The sequence below is a fragment of the Cynara cardunculus genome, assembly GCF_001531365.2.
Source record: "Cynara cardunculus var. scolymus isolate 2C chromosome LG 2, CcrdV1, whole genome shotgun sequence".
NCBI classification, from domain to species: Eukaryota; Viridiplantae; Streptophyta; class Magnoliopsida; order Asterales; family Asteraceae; genus Cynara; species Cynara cardunculus.
The window spans coordinates 11,124,789-11,148,593 of record NC_037529.1 but is presented as its reverse complement, the minus strand read 5'-3'; the positions used below and the strand labels follow the sequence as shown (position 1 = coordinate 11,148,593).

Sequence of the window (23,805 nt, the reverse complement as noted above, 5' to 3'; positions counted from 1 at the left end):
TCAAACATATATTTTATTCAAAAATAAAAACATTATCACTTTCTCAAAATCACATAAARBCRTATTATAATATCGACTGAGATAAAGAAGAAAATGAAATATTAAAATCATGATGCATCTCGCTGCATTACGCGAGTACGCTTCTAGTTATACAATGATTGATTGGTGCATTATTTTTTTATGTTCTAAAGAAAAGTAAAATGATTACCTCAGACTTTTAACTGGAGCAACTGATAGTAGAGTTAATTTAAGTTGAAGGACTCAATTTATAATAAAAATGAAACCTTGATGATCATATGTGTAATTATTTTTCTGAGGGACCTAATATAAATTTTGTAAAAACCACAGGGACGAAATGTGTATTGTACTCTTAATAGTACAAGGGGCGTGGATGTAACTTTCAGTGATTGGAATGACTACTTTGTGTGCTGATGAAGTTATTTTGATCTCTCAGAAAGCCCTAACCCTAACTCACGTTGCAAAATTCCAGTCGGAGAGTTCAGCGTTAAAATGGTAGCAATGGATTTAAAGTCGGAGATCAAGAAATTAATGGAGAAAAGGAGTGCTTTGGAGACGGAAATGAACGTTATCATCGAGCGTCTTTGTCAGCCCGGCGGCCCTGGACTTTCCGGCAATCTCGTCGACTCTGAGGCAATTACTTATAATATTTCTTTGATATATAATTAAAATTTTTGTACATATATTTACATTTTTTTATAATTGACGTGTATATGTTCTGTTACAAGAAGATTGCCCTCCAACTACCAAATTGATATCACTAGCATCCTTTTTCAGTACTTGTTAGGTTTGATGATGTTAGCAAAAACAAAGTTATAGAATTTAATTTTTTTCAAAAGAGATGATCATTTGAAGTCAAAACGAACCTGTTCATTTGACATAAAGTGGGCAGGGCATCTGGAAGTACGTGAAGAAGTTATTGATACAAAAATAAGAAAACTAAAACCATAAGTTTTAAATATTAAAATAGGACCTCTGGAGTGTGTCTGAGTATTTGCTGTTATATACTTCAAAAAACAAATAGAAGGATTTTGTAGCTAAATATAAATGGATTTATAAAACTTATAGACCTTGGATTTCATGGAAGAATGGATCATACTCATTGCTGAATATCCTTTGAGAATATGCCATGTATATTTGTGTTCTATTGAGCTCTCATCATCTTGTAACCGTTCTTGTAATAAATATACTCATAATTAAAATGTATCTTGGTTTTTTATTCTGGAATGGGAAAGCAGTTGGTTATATGTCATATTATTTTGTATGTACAAGTTCGTTCTTCTTGTCACAGTTGATGCCTCAACCATGAAATAGTCCAAACTCTTGCTTACTTGACCAGGTTTTCTGTCGTCATGATGCAATCTATGATATGTGTGTATATTTATAAAGCTTTTATAAGTGGAGTGTTGTAAGCCCTTTGAGTTGTATTAAGTGGTTACCTCCGTTTACCAGTTCGTTGTTGAGGGAAGGGGATATATCTTCGTTTTAGGTTGTGATACCATCACTAGCTGTCAATCTAAGTCTGTTTATGCTTGTGAGGGTGGAGTTGGTGATCTTGATCTTTCTGTGTTTCTTACTGAAAAGAACCTGCAACAGATTTTAAAAATTAGTGGAAGCAACACTACCCATTTTTTGCAAACTTTATTTAAGCAATGGACAATGGTAATATTCTCAGAAAAAGGTTGTCCTTGTATTCCTTGTTTTTTGTTATACCATTTGAGCAGGAAGAAGAGGAGGAGCTCTTGCTGCTTGCTGGATTTGAATTCCAACAAATAGGGGTTCAAACAGTTATTTGAGCATGTTACGATAGTTCCTCCTTGACGTCCCTGAAAAGTTAAAATCCCTTTAAACAAATGTTGTACCAGAAATTTTTCGAGTTCTGAATGTACTATGATAACTAAGCTCTAGTAATTTATTACTATTGAGCAATCCAATTCCTTGAAGTGGTCGAACTTTTTTATGGAGTTGCAGAAAATTTTGAACTTCTATGACTATGTTCATAGACTTTCACAAAATGAGTTAAACCCAAATATCCCTAACAATATGTCCAAAAATGTCACAGACTTTCACAAACTAAGTTACACCAGGACATCCTTATTCCTTAACAGTATGTCAAAAAAAGTATCATTACATGTGATCATTGTTCTATATGTGGGTGTTCAATCAGTTTAATTTTTTTTGGTTTTCATTAGTGAATTCTGATCAGTTTGATTGTCACATCTCACATTAAGCTCCCTTGAGTTGTTTCTATAATTCTCCTTGAACTTCAAAAAATATCCTCCAAAAGCTATCTATTTTGTTTCTACTTTCTAGATGTATGTTCAATATGATATAAACATTTGCTCTCACTCCCATGAATGCAAGTCTTGAGATGACTATACTTATACCATTTTGATAAACCAATACACTTGTAGAATGGTGGCTTCTGAGGATACTTCTATCGGGAGGGAGGGAGTGCAATTAAATGGACTAGTTAGTATGCGTCAATCAATTTGTTAGTCATATGTGGAAACAGTGCTGATTGATGGTGAACAACCTACCAATAGGCATCAGATGTGAGATACAAGAAAGAGATCAGTTGAGAATGTGGGGTTCTTGCTGCCTTTCCATCTCTTCCAGATGGTTATACATTAAATTCTCTGTAATTTCAATTCAAATTACCATGTTAACTTAGATCTTCTATACTTCTAACTTTTTAATATCAAACTGAATTTTGATCACAATAGCTCTTCTGTATGATACTTACTACATCTTATAGAAGTTGCAAGTACATTTGAGATATTGGAGTTGACATGGAAGTGCATTTATGAAAAGTTCATTTTCTGTAGGGGTTTCCGAGGTCTGACATTGACATTCCACTAGTGCGAGCGGATCGAAATAGACTTGCAGGTTCGTAAATGTCATCCTTAACATGGCAATGCACTAATCTCAGTGCTCTTGTAGGTATTATGATGATTTGTCTCAGTTATATACAACTCAAAGTAATGCTTGTTTCTCATATGTTAAATCTATTTCACTTGTTTTTAGTTTTATTTTATGTGAAACGACGTTAATGTTCAATATGACACCATAATTGAGGGGGATGGTTGAAACCGTCCAAATTATATATCATAGAGGTTGCCAACTGTCATGCTCAATTATACAAGTAAAATATTTGCAAGGTTAAGCATGATCTAGACTCCATTGTGCGAATGTGTTACACCCTAGGTAGTGGGCTCAAATAGTCAAATATGTTAGGCTAGGATACAAGTATCTAATGCATTAGTACAAGTAGTTAATGCAAAAACAATATTAGTGGGCTAATATAGATAAGGGAGGTTAGGTCATTAGGGTTCCATCGATTAGTTTAGTTTGTGTTTTGGGTGAGAACCTTAGGAGACATCTTTTAGATATATATTTCATGAAGTGTAAGTAAAAAGCTTCTTGCTCTAGTCAAGAGGACTTAGTCTAGGAAGCAGCCTGGAACAAGAGCTCGAATGCAGATGTCGCCAAGACACAGAAATACTCGGACACAGAGGTATCTCTCGCATACAGAGCCCGTGCCAAGCAAGGAAGATTAAGTCTTAGCGTCGAAAAGCTTAAGGACTTGATGCAGAGCAACAACTCCAGACACAGAGCCTCTGCACTATACATGCAGAGCCTCTGGGTCTCATTCCCCTTTAGCTTGCACACAATGTTCCACGACACATATCACAAGTTTTCCAATCAGAGACCGGCACGTGTGCAGAAACGGTTCCAACTTTCAAGGATCGTGAAGGCTAATGATTCTAGATGCTGTGACAGAGTTTGAAGCCTGAATTATCAAAGATTCTGTTTTGGAAATGGCATATAAAAGGGTGCTTCCTTTAAGGAAACACTCTCTGATTTGCCAAATTAGAAGATGCTCTTGCTAGAGAAAATAGCTATACACTTGTGAGGTCTAGATTATTGTTGAGAGTTTTTCTATACACACACTTAAGAGTGTTCTTGGTTTTCTTGTAACTTTCTTCAATCAATACAGCCGACTTGTTCAACACTTCAAATTTCATTTGTGTTTTGTTCATTTCTCCTAACCTTCCAATGTCATAGTTATTGCTTTCGCTCGTCTATTGATTTAAGCTGTGATTATTGGTATATTAGAGGATTCTGGGTTCCTACAACATCCGGCAGTCTGGAAGTGCTTGGAAAATATATTGTAACCGTTCTATCTTTTTTGTTCCTATTCCATATTAATTCAATTGTGTGTTCATCAAATCATCGAGGGTACATCAATTGGTATTAGAGCAGTGAGATCGTGGGATGGCGACTAGAAGCGTGGCTTATCCAATGGATCTGGAATTGACCATGGGATCCATGAAGGAGGTTATGAACATGATGATGAAGCAGTTCGATAGGCTAATTAAGGTTGCGGAGAAGAAAAGAGTTGAATCGAGTCGATCCATGGCATTTGAAAGCAACAAATCAGAGATTCCATCTTTCAATGGCAACAATCCCGATGGGTGGATTTTACAACATTGAGAAGTATTTTGTCTTGAAATGCTTGAACAACGAAGAGCAAATGGAAGTCTTTGCGAGTTCCTTTGAAGGGGATGCCTTGCGATGGTTTTGTAGGGAGAATCAGAGGAGACCTTTTAGACGATGGGAGGATCCGAAGTGGATGATTCTTCTTCAGTTCTGCTCAATAACCGTGTGTTTATCTGGTAAATTGTTTCTAACCCTAAAACAAGGTGTTGCCATGGAGAGGGACAATATGGAGAAGAATTTGTAGGGGAAAAAAGGAGGATTTATAGATAGGGAGAAGAAGAGGGAGCAAACAGAAAGCAATGGTCGATATCACCAGAAATGGACGGGGTTAGGTAACAACCAACCATTGTTGCAGTCCCCACTACCCGAGCCACCGTCGATATCACCACCATCACCAATCTCTTCACCATCGCCGGGCTTTCATTATCGATTGCGAGTAATCGATCGTTGTATGAAAAGGCGATGGGCTTTGATTTACTAAGCCTATTATGGCCCAAGCCAGATGAACATATTTCAATTTGGCCCAAACCCGATGAAGATATTTCAAGTTGGCCCAAACATGTGACAAACGTAAAAAGAGTAGCCGACTTTTCCACATACTCCATGTCATCAACGGCGTACGGGGGAGAGAGATTGGACAACGATTATCAGAGACTATTGCTGCCGCTGCTGCTACCTCTGCCGCCACTATGTACGGTGACTGGATTAAAAATGTGGTGCCAAGGTTGCATTCGATGTCAAGAAATCGTCAAATTTTTATTCTCCTTCCAGCAAAACGATGGTCGATTTGAGTAATAGCAATGAGATTCCCCAATATCATGCTAAGAATATCTAGGATTTTGGTAAACCCCCGTTGAGATTCACTTGTAGAAGAAGAAATCATTAGTTAGCAACTACTGTTTTGTATTGTTCAATTGAGGGTAGTTTGGTAAATACGTCGAGCTTAAATAGATAGCTGTTCGGTTATCGTCGGGTATTCTGTTTGAGAAATTCAGTTGTAGAGTGCAAAGCAAGAGCTTTGAGGAGAGAATCCCAGACCTCTTGAAAGTCTGGGAGTTGTAATCGATTTCCATTTTACAATAGATTGGCTGACGATTTCAGAATTGTTCATTCATAATTGCCGACTGTCTATCGAATCCCTGTTTCCATTTGTTCTCGTTTACAATTCAATAGCTGGAGGTACGTTTTCTGTTTGTAATTTGAGTTAGGGTATATCAGATTTCCGGAAGAAGAATGCCAGCCAACTTGAACTCAAGCTCTAAACTTTCCGACTTCTTAGCACAGTCAATTTTAAAGGATAACTTGGAATATGTGGATGAGGACAGACTTGCTCCCATATTTATGATACAAACACATAGGATTTCGAGTGAATTATATGGTTTGACCATGAGTGTGAAATCTGGGAATTCTAGAATTCCAAAAAGGGGTAAAAGTGATCTTCATTCACTCTATAAACCTGAGAGGTGCTTGATACTTGACCAAGCTAAAGACTATCTGAAACTCATAAACCTTGCTATTATTGGCCATGTCAATTCTGGAAAATGTACGCCCTTAGGAAGGCTACTTCACCTCCAATGGAAATATCTAGGAAACAAATGCAAAAATATGAAATGGAAGCTACAAAAGATTCGTTTGCTTATGTATGGGTATTGTACGTGAGAGTTGAACTAAGAGAAAGGGGATCTCCATGACAGTGGCATTGGCCTTCTTCAACTCCAATAAATTCCAGGTTGTGGTACTTGAAATCATTGAGATGTGCCAATCAATCTTCGCAGTTGGTCTTAGAAAGAGGGTGATTCCTAGATTTGATGTTGGCTGTAGTTTAGTGGTAAGTATTCCACTTTCACCGCACCAAATGGACAGAAAGGCTCCAGATCAGTGGATTGTGAAGGCTGAGAGATAACCTGCTAAATCTACTAACCGAGGAAGAGCGAAAAGAGGCTGTTGTGATTAGCGTTCAGTACTTTTAAAGTCAATAGAGGGTATTTTGATCACAAAGACAAGGCAATATAAAGGGCTGACTAGGGGTTGGGTACATGATCTTCATGGGGAACCACCATCACCACTAGTCATTGATGTAAAACCTTGGGATCAATTTCTTTTTGATTCTTTTCCACCTTGAGGACAAAGCTGAGAGTTTGGGGGCGGGTATTTTTATACCCTAGGTAGTGGGGTCAAATAGTCAAATATGGTAGGCTAGGGTACAAGTACCTAATAAATTAGTACAAGTAGTTAATGCAAAAGTAGTATTAGTGGGCTAGTATAAATAAGGAAGGTCAGGCCAATAGGGTTTCATCGATCAGTTTAGTTTGTGTTTTGGGCGAGAGCCTTGGGAGACATTGGCAGTCTCGAAGTGCCTGGAAATCTATTGTAACCGTTCAATCTCTGTCCTATTCCATATTAATTTAATTGTGTGTTCATCAAGTCATCGAGGGTACATCAAAATGTTTCCGGTAAAGGAGCTTTGCCTGAATGGCTATTGTGGAACAAAGATGTATGCCAGAATTCTCATATTTGGGAAGTATAGCAGAAAAAGTGATAGGATCATATAAAAGCGTCATCTTACCCAACTGGTATTGCTTGGTCTTACGACCACCCTTTTTTAAAGAATGCAGTCAGAGTACACAATACTTGATACATTCGATAAAAATGCTGCATATCATATGAGATTGCCTGGTAAAACAATAAATTTGTTGGGACAATCCTTGACTCGTAGATTAGGAAGTGGGTGTGACAATGGGCAACATATACAAATTGTATGACAAAAACAAGGGATATTATTCGTGAAGTCGTTAACTTAATTGCTATTTCTTTGATCACTAAAATTTCTTCCTTTAGCGTTACAGGTGTGCCAAAATCATTTGTTTTTTGAAATTCGCTGATACATTTCTGATTCCATTGAACTTCTTACCGTTTTCTCAAATTGACATGGTACAGGACTGCGGAATGATCATACAGATATAACGGAGAAAATAGGCCAAAATATAGAGCTGCTGCATGCAGCAAGGCTTGCTTCAAAATCTTCAACTGCTATGGACTCAGGTTGGCAGTGATAAGAAATTAATTAATGACTTGTAAAATGAACATTCTAGTTGCTTCTAATTTAAATCCTGCATTTGCTAATTCTTTAGGAGTAAATATGACTGTTTATAGTTAGACATATGGATTGCTCATCAGTTGACTTTATACTAACAGCCTTGCCTGCCCTAAAACTTGTTCTGCTCTCACTTTTTCTCTAACACACACTTGTACATGCTAAGCCAAGCATGCAACAAAAGGGTGCTTATACCACATGAATGTGTGATACTGATGTATTTTAATCTTATAGATGGTTTTATCTGTGAATTGCTCTTTGGTTGCCATGAAATTACTCCTTGCTACCAAAGGGCCTTTGGCCTAGCGGTATTGTAGTCTTTGGCTTCCTAGGAGGTCAGGGGATCAAACCTCACCAAAAGGAGGGTGTGTGAGTTTATTTGTTACATTTGTCTTGTATAAATATTATACACTCCAAAAAAATTCCTTGCTGGTTTTTTTATTAGAGTCCTCAACAACTATGCCAGTTAAATTTGCATACGTATTTTTTCCATGGATCTCTGTCTTAGAAAGTTGTCTTCTAGCAAATAGTGTACTTTTTAGTTGTACACATCTTGTTTATGTATGGATTTGCTGTAAAATTTTCTTCTGAAACCTCATTAGTTTGTCCATATTATTTCTTGCATGTGTGGAATACTGAAGCTCATAGAATTAGTACCTAGAACTGTTAGGATGCGTTTGGTACGCGGGACAGGATGTGACAGAGCAGGACAAAAGCTTGTTTCATGTTAGATGTGACATTAAGACCGGGACAGGACAGGACTGAGTGGGACAAAAATGATATGTTTTTTGTCTCACCAAAATAGGTGGAAAAACCAAAATCAGGGAGGTGGGACAAAAGTGATAAATTACTAAATTACCCATGCTAAATTAAAACCCTAAAATCTTGACCAATTCTTTCACCCATCTACCTCGCTCTTGCCCGTTGAGTCATGGCCTGTCCCGTCTGTGTACCAAACGCACCCTTACTACTTGCTAGAACTCAATGTAAAGTTCATATCTATTGCTATGTAAGACAAAAACTTGTTGCTTATGTGAGGCAGCAAACTCATTGGCATTTCCGTTGTGTTACAAGGTGATGTTGCAGGTCCCAATATGCATAATATCAGTCCATCTAATGGGGGAGGTCCCATCAGTGAAATGGATGTGGATGTCAGCAGACCCTTTGCAATGGTGGATGAGATAACTGAGGAATCTCCAGCAGCAGAGGATGGTTTGCAACTTGGAGATCAAATTGTGAAATTTGGGAATGTTGAATATGGTGATAATTTGTTACCAAGGCTTGCTTCTGAAGCACAGATGAATCAAGGCCATCCTGTACCTATGGTGGTTATGAGGCAAGGGACTTCAATTAACTTGACAGTCACGCCAAGAACTTGGCAAGGCCGTGGCTTGCTTGGGTACGTAAATTATCTTCTAGAGTGATTAAATTTCCCAACCATTGCATTGCACTTGGATTTTTGTTGCAAACAAACCATCATTATTGTGAAAATGCAATAAAAAGGCTACACTTTCCAAGAAAGAGTGATTTTGAACAAAAAGTGACTAGTACTAATGGTCTTTTTTCATTTATGTTTCCGCAATCTGTTTAAATCATCTGATGTTATAAATATGTGGTGTTTTTTGCATTTTGGCAAGACCGATAGTTTCTCTCCAACAAAAAGCTTGGTTCAATTGTTCGAACAAGTTAATTACTTTTTAGTCTTTTTGCTTTGATGAACTCTTATTAGATAGCCTCTTCATCATTCAGCCACAATGCCAGTCAAGTATGCAGTCCTACTTGTGTACCAAACAGTTGTACAATTCATGTAGAACTTTCTATCTAGTTTGCACACTTCTCACAAGCCAGGGGTTTGCATGGAAACAACTGCTCTACTATTTGAAGGTAGAGGTCAGGTCTATCTCACCCCTTCAGACCCCACCTTCGGGTGGGATATACTGCGCTCATTTGGTTTGGTTTGGTTTATTTCTACAATTCATTTGTTGACATGTTACAACAAACCATTCAACTCTTACAAATTTAACAAGATGGCCACTCTCACGTGCAAAAAGCGAGAGAGTGTCACCTGTCATTTCCTCAAATTTGATTGGTCTAATCATTCCATATCGGCAACTTGTATGTGACTTCATTCTTATCTGTCTATGGAATATGACCCGACTCTTGTATACTTGTTCTTGCAGATGTAATTTCCGGATCTTGTGATGTGTTTTTTCCGATGTCATTTCATGGGGTGTGCTGGATTAGTACAAGTAAGCTTACTATTGTCCAAACTCGGATGTTTCCATAGCTTTGCATATACAGCTTGTCAACAACTCAATAATGTTGTAAGAGTTATCTAGACTTTGACTGTGCACCATTACGTTATTGCATGCATCATTCATCTTCTCTTATATTAGCAGTAAAAATGGTTTCTTCAATAAGATGTAATCCATCATTGCAGACACTTTAACTTTAAGACATGCTTTTTGGAGGGTGTCTGCATTTATTTTATACTTTCACATGTACATCTTCAAGGGCGGACATACATAGGGGAATACGGTGGCACGGGCCACCCCTTCATGGTTCCATCATAATGGAAAAAGAACTACGTCTCTAAAGGGTGCTGACCACTGTATCGTTTCATTGGGTGCCTTCATAATTTTTGAAACTAAACAACGGCACAAGTTTGTAAGAAAGAGATGGTTAACGTTGTTGCCTTTGTTCAAAGGGCCTAGGTTCATTTTATCGAATATCTTACTTTTCAACTTAAATTGGGTTTTTTTTTATATAGCTTTTGTGTCCGCCATCTTGTATGCTATGCTTGTCTTGTATTGTTTGTGGTCTTGGATGAATCAGAACTCCAGTGTAGTGGTAAAGCTATTACTATGGTCAGTTTACAGTTTATCCAAATTTACGACGACAACGACCTTTGGAGTTGTTGAAACGTCGAGAGAATATCCTTGATGGGGTGTGCTTCCTTTTGTGTATTCGGAAGCAGAAGCCGCATAATGATCGATCCATCATTGAGGGCGTTTGGAAGCATTTTCATCGAAGAGAACCGGTTAAGAATCCTGCCATCCTTTTTATAAATCGAGGCCTGAAACCCATATCATGCGATGTTTCAGACATGCTGAATCATATATCTTTTGAAAATCGATCAAGTTTTCGTGTTTGTCAAATAGTTAAGGTTTTCTCTATTTTGTTTCTTACTTTTTGGAGCTTTAGTTTTCTCAACTGATTTTTCAAGTTGGATTATATTTATGAAAATAGAAGATTTGAACCAAAGAGCTTTTTGGCTTTTTGGCCTTGCATAACTCAACCTTTCTAGAGGGTTAAAAAAATTGCTAGTGTGTGTTTTATTTGTTGTATATAAATATTATTATATATATTTTAAAAAATGTCAAAGATTTAAGTAGGGGTGTTCATTGGTTGGATTGATCAACTTGAAAACATTTGAACAACTCAATCTAATGTTTGCAGTTTGAAAAATCTCAACTGAATTTAACTTAAACCAAAGTATAACCCAATCCAACCCAAACCATACGGGTCGGTTGATTGTTTGGTATATTAAAATATTCTTTTTAACTTTTCATATCTTGTTTTATCTAGTCTACTTGTAATTTTTTTTATCAATCATTTAGTACAACTTATTCATATTTCTTAAATTTAATCATATCATTCTCAGTTTGCATATATATATATATTGGTTGGTTCAAATGTTAATTAAGATTATTGTGTTAATTTTGTTAACCAATTTTGGCCATTGATTCTTACAATAAACATTTATGATTAATCATGAGAAAAAAAATTGATTTTTTTAATTTACAATTTCAATGAACATATGTGAACAAAAGAAAAAGGGTATTTAGGTCATTTTCTTTTTTATGTAACTCCTATATCATTAATTGAGAGTTACAAAATCAAAAAATCTCATTATTTTTGTTAATGTAAGAATCATATGAACACACACACATATATAAATATGGAAGTTATTAATAAATTTTAATTCTTAGAAACCGTGTAAATAATTTCCGACCAATAGAAAAATTTCTTTTTTTCTTAATTAAATTTAATCATTAAAGGCATATTTGTTATTTGCATTGTTTTCTATTAAATATGGAAGTTATTAATAAATTTTAATTAAGGTGACATGATAAAGGAAATTTTATAAATGAAAATATTTAAATATTTATTTAAATTAGAATTTTAAAAATTGAATATTGTTATTTGGTTTCTTGGTTTATTAATGGTAATAATATGAAAATCGAAAATTATTATATTCATTAATCCATGAAATTAGAAACAGATCCAAACAAAGATTCATGAACCGGTAAAAATATAATCAACTGTGAAACATATTCATGTTAGATTTGTACATGAAAACATTCATTGAAGAGCTTGTTTTTTGAAACTTTTGGGGATGAACTGGTTGCGTAATATAATATTCTTGCATAATCTTGTTTTCTTATCAACAATTATTGATGAAATTGTTTCATTTTGTTTTATTTTTTTGGATGATTTTGTTCACTTAATGGTTAACAAAACATGTAATGGTAAATGCATTCGTATTCGAAGAAATTGGCTGATGAAATGGGTGCATGAAAAAAATGAATCATTTCATAATTGATAAAAAGATGTGTAATTAGCGAACAGTGAAACAATTTCATTATTACGATGAAATGGATTCATCTACTAATAACATGAAAATGACAAATGTCTCATCAGGCATTACGTTGATTAATGTATTGATGAAACCGTGAAGCCATTTCGGTCATACAATTGTGAAACCATTTCGATGAAATGGGTGCATAACGACAGATAAACCATTTCAGAAAACCTCAAAAGCTGAGGAACATCTAGACCGCTCATCTGGAGTATGCAACTGTACATAAGGGTGACAAAAAATGACCTAATCTGCTAACCCAACCCAGAATTAGCAGGTTGAGTTGAGATTTTCAACTCATTTAAATAAATGATCAACCTGCCTAACCCATTTAAATAAATGGGTTGAGTTGAATTTAATTTTTCGACGTGTTTTCAACCTGTTACCAACCCATTTAAAATATTATATAATTTTATTTTATTCTTAATATTATATCTAGTATTCTAATTTTTAGTTTTGTCTTATTCTTAAGTAAAAATCCTACCGTCCTGAGATAAAAGTCCAAATTCCAATCGCCTCCATTACTCTTAATCATCATGAAACCCGAAGAAAACCCTTTTAGTCTATTACTCAATTATCGCCTCCAAAATTTTAAAATTAAATGGGTCAACCTAGGTTCAACATATTTATTTAACATGTTGGGTTAAGAAAATCGTAAGCAGATCAACCTGTTGTCAACCCATTTAGGTAACAGGTTGGATTGAGTTGAAAAATCTCAACCCATTTAATTAAATGAGTTGGGTTGGATTGACTTGAGATTTTCAACCTGTTTAATAAATGGGTTGGTCCCGAACTTAATCCAATCTGACTCATTGCCATCCCTACCTGTACATAATGGTAATTAAAGTTGTTTATTGGTTTTTATACATGGGTGCATGTTATGCACATATGCATACCGGAAAATTGCTTAAAGTTACTGGTATACATGTGTATACTGTCCAGATAAACGGTTACTAGGGTGTTACTCGGTTTTTCATTTTTTTTTTGTTATTTTCTCTTGATCTTGACCTATGTATATATATATATATATATATATGTGTGTGTGTGTGTGTGTGTATATATATATATATATATGTGTGTGTGTGTGTGTGTGTGTGTTTGCAATTACTAGACATATATACAAATGAGCTAGTTATATAGAGATGGAGAACATATTGAAAATATATGTATATGAAGAGAGTACATGATGGTGTAATTGTCTATTGTACATTGTCAATAAGAGACTCAACAATCATATTAAATCCAATAAATAAAAGAATATCGAGTTCATCAGGTCGGGTTGAGTTCAAATAAAATAACCCAATATCAACCAAACACCTACAGTTTGAAAATTTTACAACTTGATTAGATATCAGGTTGTTAGGTTTAGTTGTTTCGCGTTAGGTTAGGTTGGTCGGGTTTTTGAACACCCCTAGATTTAAGTGTAAAAGGCATGGGTTTAAAGAAAAAGTAAAGGTCCATTTGTTTTGCAATATTATTCATAAGAAATTTGGATTGGAATGAATTTGAAATCATTGGTATGTTTGGTTTGTAGAATTTGAAATGAAATTGGATTCCATTACTTCTAAAAAATTTATAAAAAAATTGTGAACAGTTATGAAAATAATTAAATTATATTTTTATTAATCGATTATTACAAAACAAATGTTTTTAACATTTTCTAAAATCTTATTTTATACAATGCTATGAAATCCCATGAATTTCAAAATCCTACGACTGTAGGATTTCAAATCGGATTACATTCCTGCAAAGGGAACCTAGGTGTCATTTATCACTTGGTTAATCAATTTGACTAATTATGATTTTTAATACGTTGGAACTAATTGATGATTAATCGTATACCATTTTGAAATCATAAACAACATCAAATCCAAACTTTTAAAGAAAAATGTTGATAATTTTGACAAAACCAAATTCCTCTAATATCCAACAGATCTGGTCTTCAGGTTTTACAATCACATAGGCTTTTACCGACTGGGATACAAATTCATCGAATATAAATTTAGGGGCTGTTTACTAAACGCTTACCCGGTAAGTACTTACCGGGTAATTTTCCTCACCGGATGAATATGGCAAGAGCCAAAAATCTTACCCGGTAAGAACGAGGATAAGAATGGAGAGTCTTACCCGGTAAGTGAGGGTGACGACTCTTACCTGGGTAAGCGCTTACCAGGAAATTTGTTGCATGGAATACGTTTTGATGTACTACAATCTTACCCAATAAAATAAATTATAGTGTTGACTTCTAATGATAAACACTTACCGAGTAAGCATTTAGGTAAACAACCCCTTATTTAATTATATATCTGTTTAATTTTGATATATGTTGTTTAATCAAGTCAGATTCAGCTATTATATAAATGGATTAATCTTCTACATCTGTTTATACAATTAAATGGGTTCAGATGAGATGAGATCATCTCTTAGATCATTATATGGTTGGGCAGCAGGACCAGACCACCACAAAAACACTAAATCAGCACTAGAGACCTGAAGATGGATAGATTGACAGGCCATACCACAACCCTCCAACCCATATACAACAATTTGGACACCAAATATATCTAGGGAAAGGGGTTAGATCTTACCTGCAAAATGTAGCTGCCTCTCACTCAGTAATTTTTGATTTCGAAACCAACACTCAAAAGGGTTCGAGTCGTTTCACTTGTCTTTGCTGTTTCAGTGGTAGATTCACTTCTCTTGGCATTAAGAAGATGTGTAGGCGGAGGCTGTCGTTTCTTTGGTACAGGCATGTCGTGATCATGCACTCCTTTGTATGTTATCATTACCCCTGATGCACCATCCACAGCCTTCTCAATGTGTTTCCTTACTAGACATCCAGCAGATGTGCACTTGTAGTAGTTCCTGAAACAAATATATTCAGATTCACACTTGAAAACATATGACTATTTTCTGTTTAGTTTACCGTGAATATTTTCTCGACAATTCATCATTTGTACTGTTTTTTTTTCTCTATTTAGTGAACCTGGATGTGAAAAGGTGAGTGTGCTGGGTGCATTGTTAAGTCAACTCAATTTTTGCATCATTTTCAGGTAGGATTCAGTCTGGTTCAACAGGCACAACCATTTCTCCTATAGTCTTCACCTTATTGTTGCCCTTCTTTAGTCCTCTCTCCATTCTTTATATGCTGAAAACACACACACACACACACACACACTTATGCCTTTCACAGCTGCATTTAGTCCATGATAGTTGATTCTAAACATAACAAAAGCATCTTCGATTACAATATAATTCCACATTCTCAATCCTCTCGAGCAATAATTTAAGATACATCCCTTGGTTAGATTAGCTTCAGACATATGTTGTATAGAACAAACTTGTTCAAAAATATTATTACAAAAACAAAGAACGACGACTTATCATGGAAATGATAATATATCTGCGTATCTGTGTGTGTGTGTAGATCTCAGTACCCTAATCAGATTGATGTAAATACGAAGGTATTCTGATTTTTCCCTTGCACTTCAATAAGGACGTTTAAAGTGAAATTGGTATTTTTAAAATGCCACATTATGGGTATAATCTCATAAGGTAAGGTAGAGAGCTACTCCTAAAAGCAAACAAGTGTGCCTAGAAAATATCTAAATCTAACTTTGCTTGATCACCAGAAAATGACACATACCTACAGCCTCCATGCACAAAGGACCCCAAATCCATCATTATTGGAAAAGCCTAGGAACTAATTCTTCATACAGAACCTTAGAGAAGGACCAAAATGATCTCTCTACCCCTTGACTCTATTAGAAAAACTAACCAAGGTGTCACACTTGTCAAACAGCCACTCCAAATAAATAAGTAAAAAAACCAAAGAGCAACCAATCATCTACAATAAGCACTTCCTTGCTTAAGGAAAAACAAATGCTACCCTTATTATTTCTTTAGTCAACTGTATCATCCACTTCTCAAGTACACACTATACTAAGATGACATTTTGACTGATTTTCTTGGTTTTTTATTTTCATGATTATCCTTGAGGCCTGTACAATGTTTTTCTGATTAGAGGGTTAAAGAGGATACCCAGAGTTCCACTTATGCACCTTCCTTCCCATTTAGGAGAAGAAAGCAGCATGATGAAAGTGGTGTTACCCTCAACTCTTTTATTTTATCCCCTTCTCTTTTCCAGAAAAGGCTCACAACAAGTGATTTAGATGGAACCCAATTTTTTTGCTTTTATTTCTTTTTCTCCCGTCAAAGTATAAATAATTATGTCAATGATGTAACTATACATTTATCCATAAATAGTTAAATTAAAGAGTGTGTTTACTTCACATTCAAATGAGGAATAACTTTTGCAGTCAAGCCATGGCGAACTTGCAGCTGCATGTACTCAGACTGACAAATTAAATTGGAAACGACCCACAACATGATTTGTGAGAAATGTAAAAGAAACAAGTCACACACCTTGGGTGAGGATTTCCCTTCACCATCTTCTGCCCATACTTTCTCCATCTGTAGCCATCTGCTGATATTTCTACGTCACCGGCCGCATGTACAATAAACTTGGGTTTTTTTGGATGTTTCAGGACAGAACCAGGATTTTCTGAGCTGCTTTTCTTTACTCTGATTCAATGAAGAGGTAATGTAGTTAAGACCATATGACAAGAGCACAGAGATAATACCACGACAATGGTGACTTGCCTCTGTTTTTGTTGTGGCTCATCAACCTGCTCAACTTGAATTGGAACACAGCCAACAGAACCACTTGATCGATGGTCCTTTAATCCAGGTGTCGAGATTGATTTTCTTTTTGGTGATTTTGGAGTTGATAAAATCTTACCTCCCCTGGAAGATACTTTTTTAGGTGGATCATGTTTGTGCTGGCCTTTATAAACTATTTTTGTGACAGAATTAAATTGATCACAGGACTCGATCTTTTTAGCATCACATTCAATGTATGTGCATTTATAATAGCTTCGAGAACCTTCAGGACTCTTTACTTGCTTCTGACCATATTTTCTCCAGTTGTAACCGTCCATAGGTATCTTAACAGGTAAAGGTTTAGGATCAGTGCCAGTGGCATCCTTCTGGTTCGCTTCGGCCACATGAATGCTATCAGCATTCACCACCAGTGACACAATTTGTCCTTGTGAATTTGAACATTGAAGACTTGAAAGCACGGGGACAGATGGAAGACTTAAAATGGATGTGACAGGCATAGATGATAATCCTATGGACGAAGATAGGACCCCCGGCAATTTGAGCTGACTCTCGGAATGAGCCTGAGCAGCCTGAGCTATAACAGTTGCTAAGGCTTCTTGGTGACTCCCTTGAAGTTGATTCTAAGGGACACAAAGTTTAAAATTACTGGAATATAAACATTGTGATATACAATGCAAATAAAGCAAAAGATGCCTTTTAGAACAATTGTAGACAAAATGTACAGAAGTGTTGACTCACAACATCAATGCATGAATATGAAAAGTGATGCAATCCAGCAAGAGGATCACTCTCATAACTAGGATTCTTGAAATCCACATGAATGTACAAGGTTACAGTGAAAAAATGGCAAGTGTTTTGGAGTTCAGCTTGAGAAATTTTGGTCCAACTTAGCAGTAAAACTCAAACTTGCACAGCATATCGTGTTTAACCAATTGATCAACATGCCCATAGGGAGTTATAGTCTGCTGGAGTTCAAGTGTATCGATGAGTTTTCAGTTCAAATATATTAAAATATGTCTTCTATGGTGGATATTAGTTGATGATTAGTGCTACAATATACCTATTACTGACAAATGTTAGGCTTTAGATGATTTACAATCTATCACAGCTCAATTCATTTTGTTTATAATAGTGTATTCATTCCTTTTCTGAAGTCCAACAATAATTGTCTACTCTCTTGAACATGATATATGTCATGCATCTTTTGCTTTTATCACCTGGTTAGATAGACATAATAAATTCTGGGGTGGGCTTGACATCTTGGTATATGAAGTAAAAAAGGAATTTCATGTTGGGTTTACAAAATAGTTCCTGAATGACAGTACAAGCTAAAGGAGGGCACCTAACATGGCACACAGAGAGCAATTAAACCACTATTGAATTTAAATGCAGAATCACTAATCGTAGGTATGAAGAGAGATGTTTACCAATTTCTGTTGCCAACTAAATTAAAATTTTAATATAAAGAGGTGTTTATACATCCAATTACATGAGGCATTAAAAAGGATAAATATACAGTTCAAATCGATCACATATAATGACCATGTTCATGACACATAGCACAATCACAAACATAATCCACTTCTTAACAAGTATGTGAACAAGACAACGCTCACAAATGTACTGACAAACTTGCTTATCTTAACATTTCACAAACAATTTGCAAACTCAAACTTGTTTATATATTTTTGTCTAACACCTAAACCAACTTTGATAACGGTTTTTGTTCGAGTTTATTACCCAAAATTTTCAGCTTTAGTGTCATGAGTTTGTTAATTCCAACTAGGTCAGTAGGACAAGAGAATATGCTTCACCCAGAAAAAAAGTATTCCAAGCTATATGATAAAGAAGTTGCAAGCTCAAGGCGCTGTTGCTTGCATTCAAATTAAAAAGCTGCTGGAGAACAAATTTTGAATAAAGAAATATATTACAGTTGAAGTTCTAGTTCTAGGTTTCAGATAGTTCATGGACAAGGAGTTCACCACAAGCAACAGAAAAATGCATAGTTGAAGTTTCATTTAACATACTAGCGTGTACGCAGTTGGAGGACGCTCCAAACTAAGGGTAAGATGAAAACCATAGAAGATCAATTTGTCTGTAATGGATAAATGGCTGAGGCATAGGTTGAAGTAGCTCTAGAGAGGAAACTGTGGCTATCCAGTAGCCTTAGCTGATAGAAACTGGACCTACTCCCAAAGAAGTCAATACCTACAGGCTAAAGACCAAGACCATAAAGATTTTCAAAATGTCAAGGATTTCATTTTGTCTGAGAAGGTGGGGTGCATGAACCCTGCATCAAATCTTGTGAAGAAGCTGAAACAGAAAAAATTACAGTTCTAACAAAATAAATCTCTTAAATGAGACAGGATTCTGTTGATACATTTATTGGCCTTATCAGATATAGGAGACGGTGGATGAGTCCACACATAAAATCTACCCAAAAAAATGTATCACTACCATTTTGATTCCATTCCTCAAAAAAACTATTTGGAATGCAGAGTACCTCCAACTATCGGTCTTCTAAGAGGCTCCAATAGAGATGGTTGAGTATTATGGCGAGACGATCAACAAGGCAATTGATTATTTATAAAAAGAAAATCTATAATGGCCAAGCTAAGCAACTACTGATAACTGCTAACATAATTGGGTTGTTCAATACTTTTATGCCTTTAAAATATAGCCACGGCCTTAGCCTAGTCGCTACTAAGTTAACAACTTATAGACAATTAAATACCATGTTTGCACCTTGGAACCACCGTCACAACTCTCACAGATTGATAGATTATTAGGCTAATATTGCCAAAATGAATGCTCTAGCTATTGTGCAGTAGCTACCTACCTACAAAAATACTATCAGAGGCTTTTTTTCCCTTGCACATTTCGAGAATTGCAACAAAGTCTCAACTTGTAAACTTCAGAATACTCTAGATTCTTTAACTAAAACTATGTAATTAAGCTACAATGAATGAATGAAACCTTAACTTCATTTCATCAACTCAATATTTATGTACAGCCTAAACACAGACAATGAAACTAACTATATCAACAAGGTTTCCTTATTCTTTTCAGATGACACCTAGCTACGAGAAGATCATTTTACGAAAATGAAATTCAGGCATGCACATCAATTACAATATTAAGCCTCGTAAGAGAACGATATGCAGAGAGTGTTAACTAAGCACTTTCTATTAGTCCTGAGTCAGCTAAGTATGGCCATGTAAAGCTCTAATAGGTGTTCTCCAATTGATTTCCTTAACGTGAACCTTCCACAAAAATTACTTTCCTCACAACTAAATGCAGGTTCATCATGCAGTAAGGCATGGCTACATTTGAGTCGATGGTACTGCATCATAAAAAATGAAGGACAAGAGGAAAAAATGATACCAGCAACGAAAATAATACAAGATATGGTTGCATGGGAGAGTTTGATGCAATGCAAAGGTTAAAGACAGTACACAAAAGTCATCAAGCATTCAGTTGTGTGGTATCTAGGCCCATCCCCTAGGTGATAATAGGTCGTAGGTCATGGGATTGAATCCCCACTCGACCTTGCCTTCTATGAAAAGATACAGCAGAAAAAGTCAAATTGGTGAAGGGGCAAGAACAAAATAAAGTACTGGTGAAAGTGCTGGTGCTGCTGTTTTAGATTGACAAGATAGAGGGGACCATATGTGGGCAATGCCACAATGGTAACATAATCAATTGATGCAGCAATGGCGTGGAACAAAGCTTTGTACCAGTTTTCTTCAAACAAAAGGTATCCCATACACAAATCTTGCATTCTTCAGTTTCCGAACACAAACTAGGCAATTGATTCCTCTCCTACTTCCTATTTTCTTCTACTTTTTCCTTTATTTTCCCTTCCTTTTGGATTTTCTGTCAACTGCTATGGAATAACATCCAAATATGCAACTCCTAATATATCACACGTTCTTCCCATAAAATAACGATCCAAATACCTGAATCCTAAAGTCCATGACAATACAAACCCAAATGCCAACAAGTGCAGTTAAGTTCACTACTGATACTAAACTACCAATAAGCACAATAAGCTTCTACATCAAACAGATAAGGATTAATTAGAGCATCATTAAATCACGGGGGAAGTGATGGGTCTGGTTCACAACTTGACTCATGCTCAAGCGATGCCAGATCAACTTATACAATTCCAAAGCCAAGTTGCACCGGATCACATAATTTCTATTCACGTGAATTATTCAATGCAAGAAGATTGAAAATGATCCATCCTCCATCTTAAAGAACACAATTCGACTTTGGAAAATAGAAAATGTCGCTTATAGTTGAACAGGATTCAGTCCTTTATGGCACAAAAAAAATTAAAAATGCAAATGTTGGTGATAGATTAGTAACATAATTCACATCAACTGTATACTTCTAAAGTACAGGGTTCAGCATTAGAAAAAAAAAGTCGCTCTTTTAGGAAGATTGAAGTCATTGTTCTTTAGCTCCGCTTCTTGGTAATCTCAGTTAACTTAGCTAGCATATATATTCAAGAATTCCATTACTTGCTTAGACCGATACAAATGGAAACGGATCGCACAGACTTTACTATGTAAACTACATAAAATTTCTCCCCAATAAAAAGTGGTAGTGTAAGCTCACTAGTAGCATACCTTCAAGTGCTCCAACTCATCCCGTCGCATCTCGTATTTCACCGGCACCTCCGACAAACCTAACCACATACATAAAGCCATTTCATGTACGCATACTTGAAGAAAAACACAATTGCTTCAGTTTACATAAAATCGATATACGCACCAGAGACTAGGGTCAAAGATCGACAAGTTCTCAAATCTTCTTCGGCTGATACATGAGAAATTTCTAGTGGACTAACATCTCTTTGATCATCAGTGTTTTCATCAACCCCGGCGGAATCTTCAGCGTCGTCATCGTCGAGGTTGTTCGCGTCCTCTGCTGTTGAATTTTCTTCCAATTGAGTTTCTTCGGAGCTTCGATCACTGTCATCATCCATGGCAGAATTTGTGGAATCGAGTGTGTGATCAAAGTACCAAAAATGAAAATCTGGTGGGATTCTTTAGTGTGTTTGTGTAGAGAAGAAAAGTCGTTTCGTGAGGCCTGCAACTCAGTATGATGTACCGTATATCGCTTTTAACATGCTCATTTTACAAAGCAACAAATTTTATTCGTTAATAAAATATAACGTAACACTTTTACTTTAAAGATGGCAAAACTCCAAAATTTGTGACATCCATTCTAAAGATTATGGGTGTACAGAAAATGGTTAACTCGTGAAATCTGTCCAACCCAAATAATCCAACTCGTTAAACTGTTAGCCCGTCAAAACGTTAATTAAGATGGTTGAAATTGAGTTAGGCCTAGCTCAATCCGCCCAACCTATCAACCCGTCGTTAATATATAAATTTTATAAAGTTACACACACACATATATATATATATATAGAGAGAGAGAGAGAGAGAAAGTTCAATTGCAAACCTATTTTCGGTTGTGAACCAGGGGAAAAAGGAGAGCGAGAAACGTATCCCCATTGTCCACATTCAGTATGAATAACGACGGGCATTCAATAGGAATAAAGAAAGTGAACGTTCATGAACTATTCATAATGAATGATATAACATTCATGATGAATAATACACGATCATAATTCATATTAAATTGATTCACTATTCATGATAAATAATACACATTCATTATGAAATACATTATTCATGATGGGGGGAGGGGGTTCATTGTAACACCCAGATTTTATTATGTGTATTTTGAGGTTTTAAATACATCTTTGACTAAATAGTTAAGAAAATTAACTTTCTGGCAACTTTTCTTCGCGCCAATGAAAAATGGCCTTCACGCTCGTAAAGTGGGCATAAAGTTGGAAGTTGGAGGGATGTCCTTAAATCCGATTTGTTATCATTTTCATCTCATTTCTCATCTTCTAACTCATTTCTCTCTCAATCAAACTTGGTCAAGCACCTTCACTCCACCCAATCGATTTCTGTATGATCAAGAGCTAGAGATTAAAGCTAGTGGAATGAAGCTCAAGATCTTCATTTTCTCCAACCATTCTTCCACCACTATTAACCTAGTTTTTTTGGGCTTTTTCCTAAAAATGAATTGGAAGTCTATCTTAACCTTCTAAATCTTTATTTTTGTTAAAAACTTTTCGTTTTAGCCTCCTGGAACACCTATTTGGAAGTATCTTTCATGTTTTGAGGTTTTGACCAATTTTGGGTGTTTTAGATGATTAAAGGATTTGGCTAAGGTTTGTTATGAATATGAGTTTTGGGTTACTCTTGGTACATCTCTAGGCTTTGGTTGTAAACCAGATAAAGTTTCAAGAGATGGGTGTTGATGGATCTAAAGCCTTCACCATTTTTGAAACTAGAGATAGAATTGGAACCTAGGTTTAACTTAACCTAACAAGGTAAGTTCAAAGTTACCTTCTGAAAACTATGTACAAAAATGTGTATTTTGATATAGTGAAATGTTTTTCTTACTATTTATCAAATGTGTTGATATTTGATGGAGTTCACACACTTAGTGTTTTTGGGTTAATATATCTTGAAAAATGTATATATTTGGAATCTTTAAATATTTTGTTAAATAAATCATAAGTGTGGATTCTTTTGATGATTTATCTCATAAATGGGGATTATTTGATTTATATGCATTTTTTGTGTAGTTGGTTTTATAAACCGTTTGGAAAATACATATATTTATGTTATGAGCGCACTATGAAAATATAAATAGTATGATTTCGGTTTGAAAAAAGTTTGTCCCAACTAATTATGGATGTTTTTTATGAGTAAAATCATACTTCTAGAGCATGTTTTGCATAAACGTGAATTAAATGTGTTTTATTGTTTTT

The 23,805-nt window shown here is 35.6% G+C and overlaps 2 protein-coding genes across 3 annotated transcripts; one reads left to right on the top strand and one right to left on the bottom strand.

Moving 5' to 3' along the window:
* Positions 1 to 409: 409 nt before the first annotated feature.
* Positions 410 to 10,058, top strand: LOC112506557 (26S proteasome non-ATPase regulatory subunit 9). 2 transcript variants are annotated; one of them, XM_025110686.1, is made up of 5 exons: positions 410 to 651; positions 2,847 to 2,907; positions 7,459 to 7,563; positions 8,690 to 9,014; positions 9,796 to 10,058. In XM_025110686.1, the coding sequence occupies exons 1-5, from the start codon at positions 511 to 513 to the stop codon at positions 9,815 to 9,817; spliced, it is 654 nt and encodes a 217-aa protein (XP_024966454.1). In that variant the 5' UTR covers positions 410 to 510; the 3' UTR covers positions 9,818 to 10,058. The 2 variants fall into 2 exon arrangements, with proteins under 2 accessions (XP_024966454.1, XP_024966455.1); XM_025110687.1 differs by having other exon boundaries at positions 418 to 651; positions 8,702 to 9,014.
* A 4,497-nt stretch (positions 10,059 to 14,555) lies between these two features.
* On the bottom strand, positions 14,556 to 22,029 carry LOC112507723 (probable WRKY transcription factor 32). Its single transcript, XM_025112409.1, has 5 exons — positions 21,720 to 22,029; positions 21,575 to 21,633; positions 16,920 to 17,560; positions 16,683 to 16,841; positions 14,556 to 15,122 (listed from the first exon to the last, which is right to left on the bottom strand). The coding sequence occupies exons 1-5, from the start codon at positions 21,931 to 21,933 to the stop codon at positions 14,870 to 14,872; spliced, it is 1,326 nt and encodes a 441-aa protein (XP_024968177.1). The 5' UTR covers positions 21,934 to 22,029; the 3' UTR covers positions 14,556 to 14,869.
* Between the last annotated feature and the right edge of the window lie 1,776 nt (positions 22,030 to 23,805).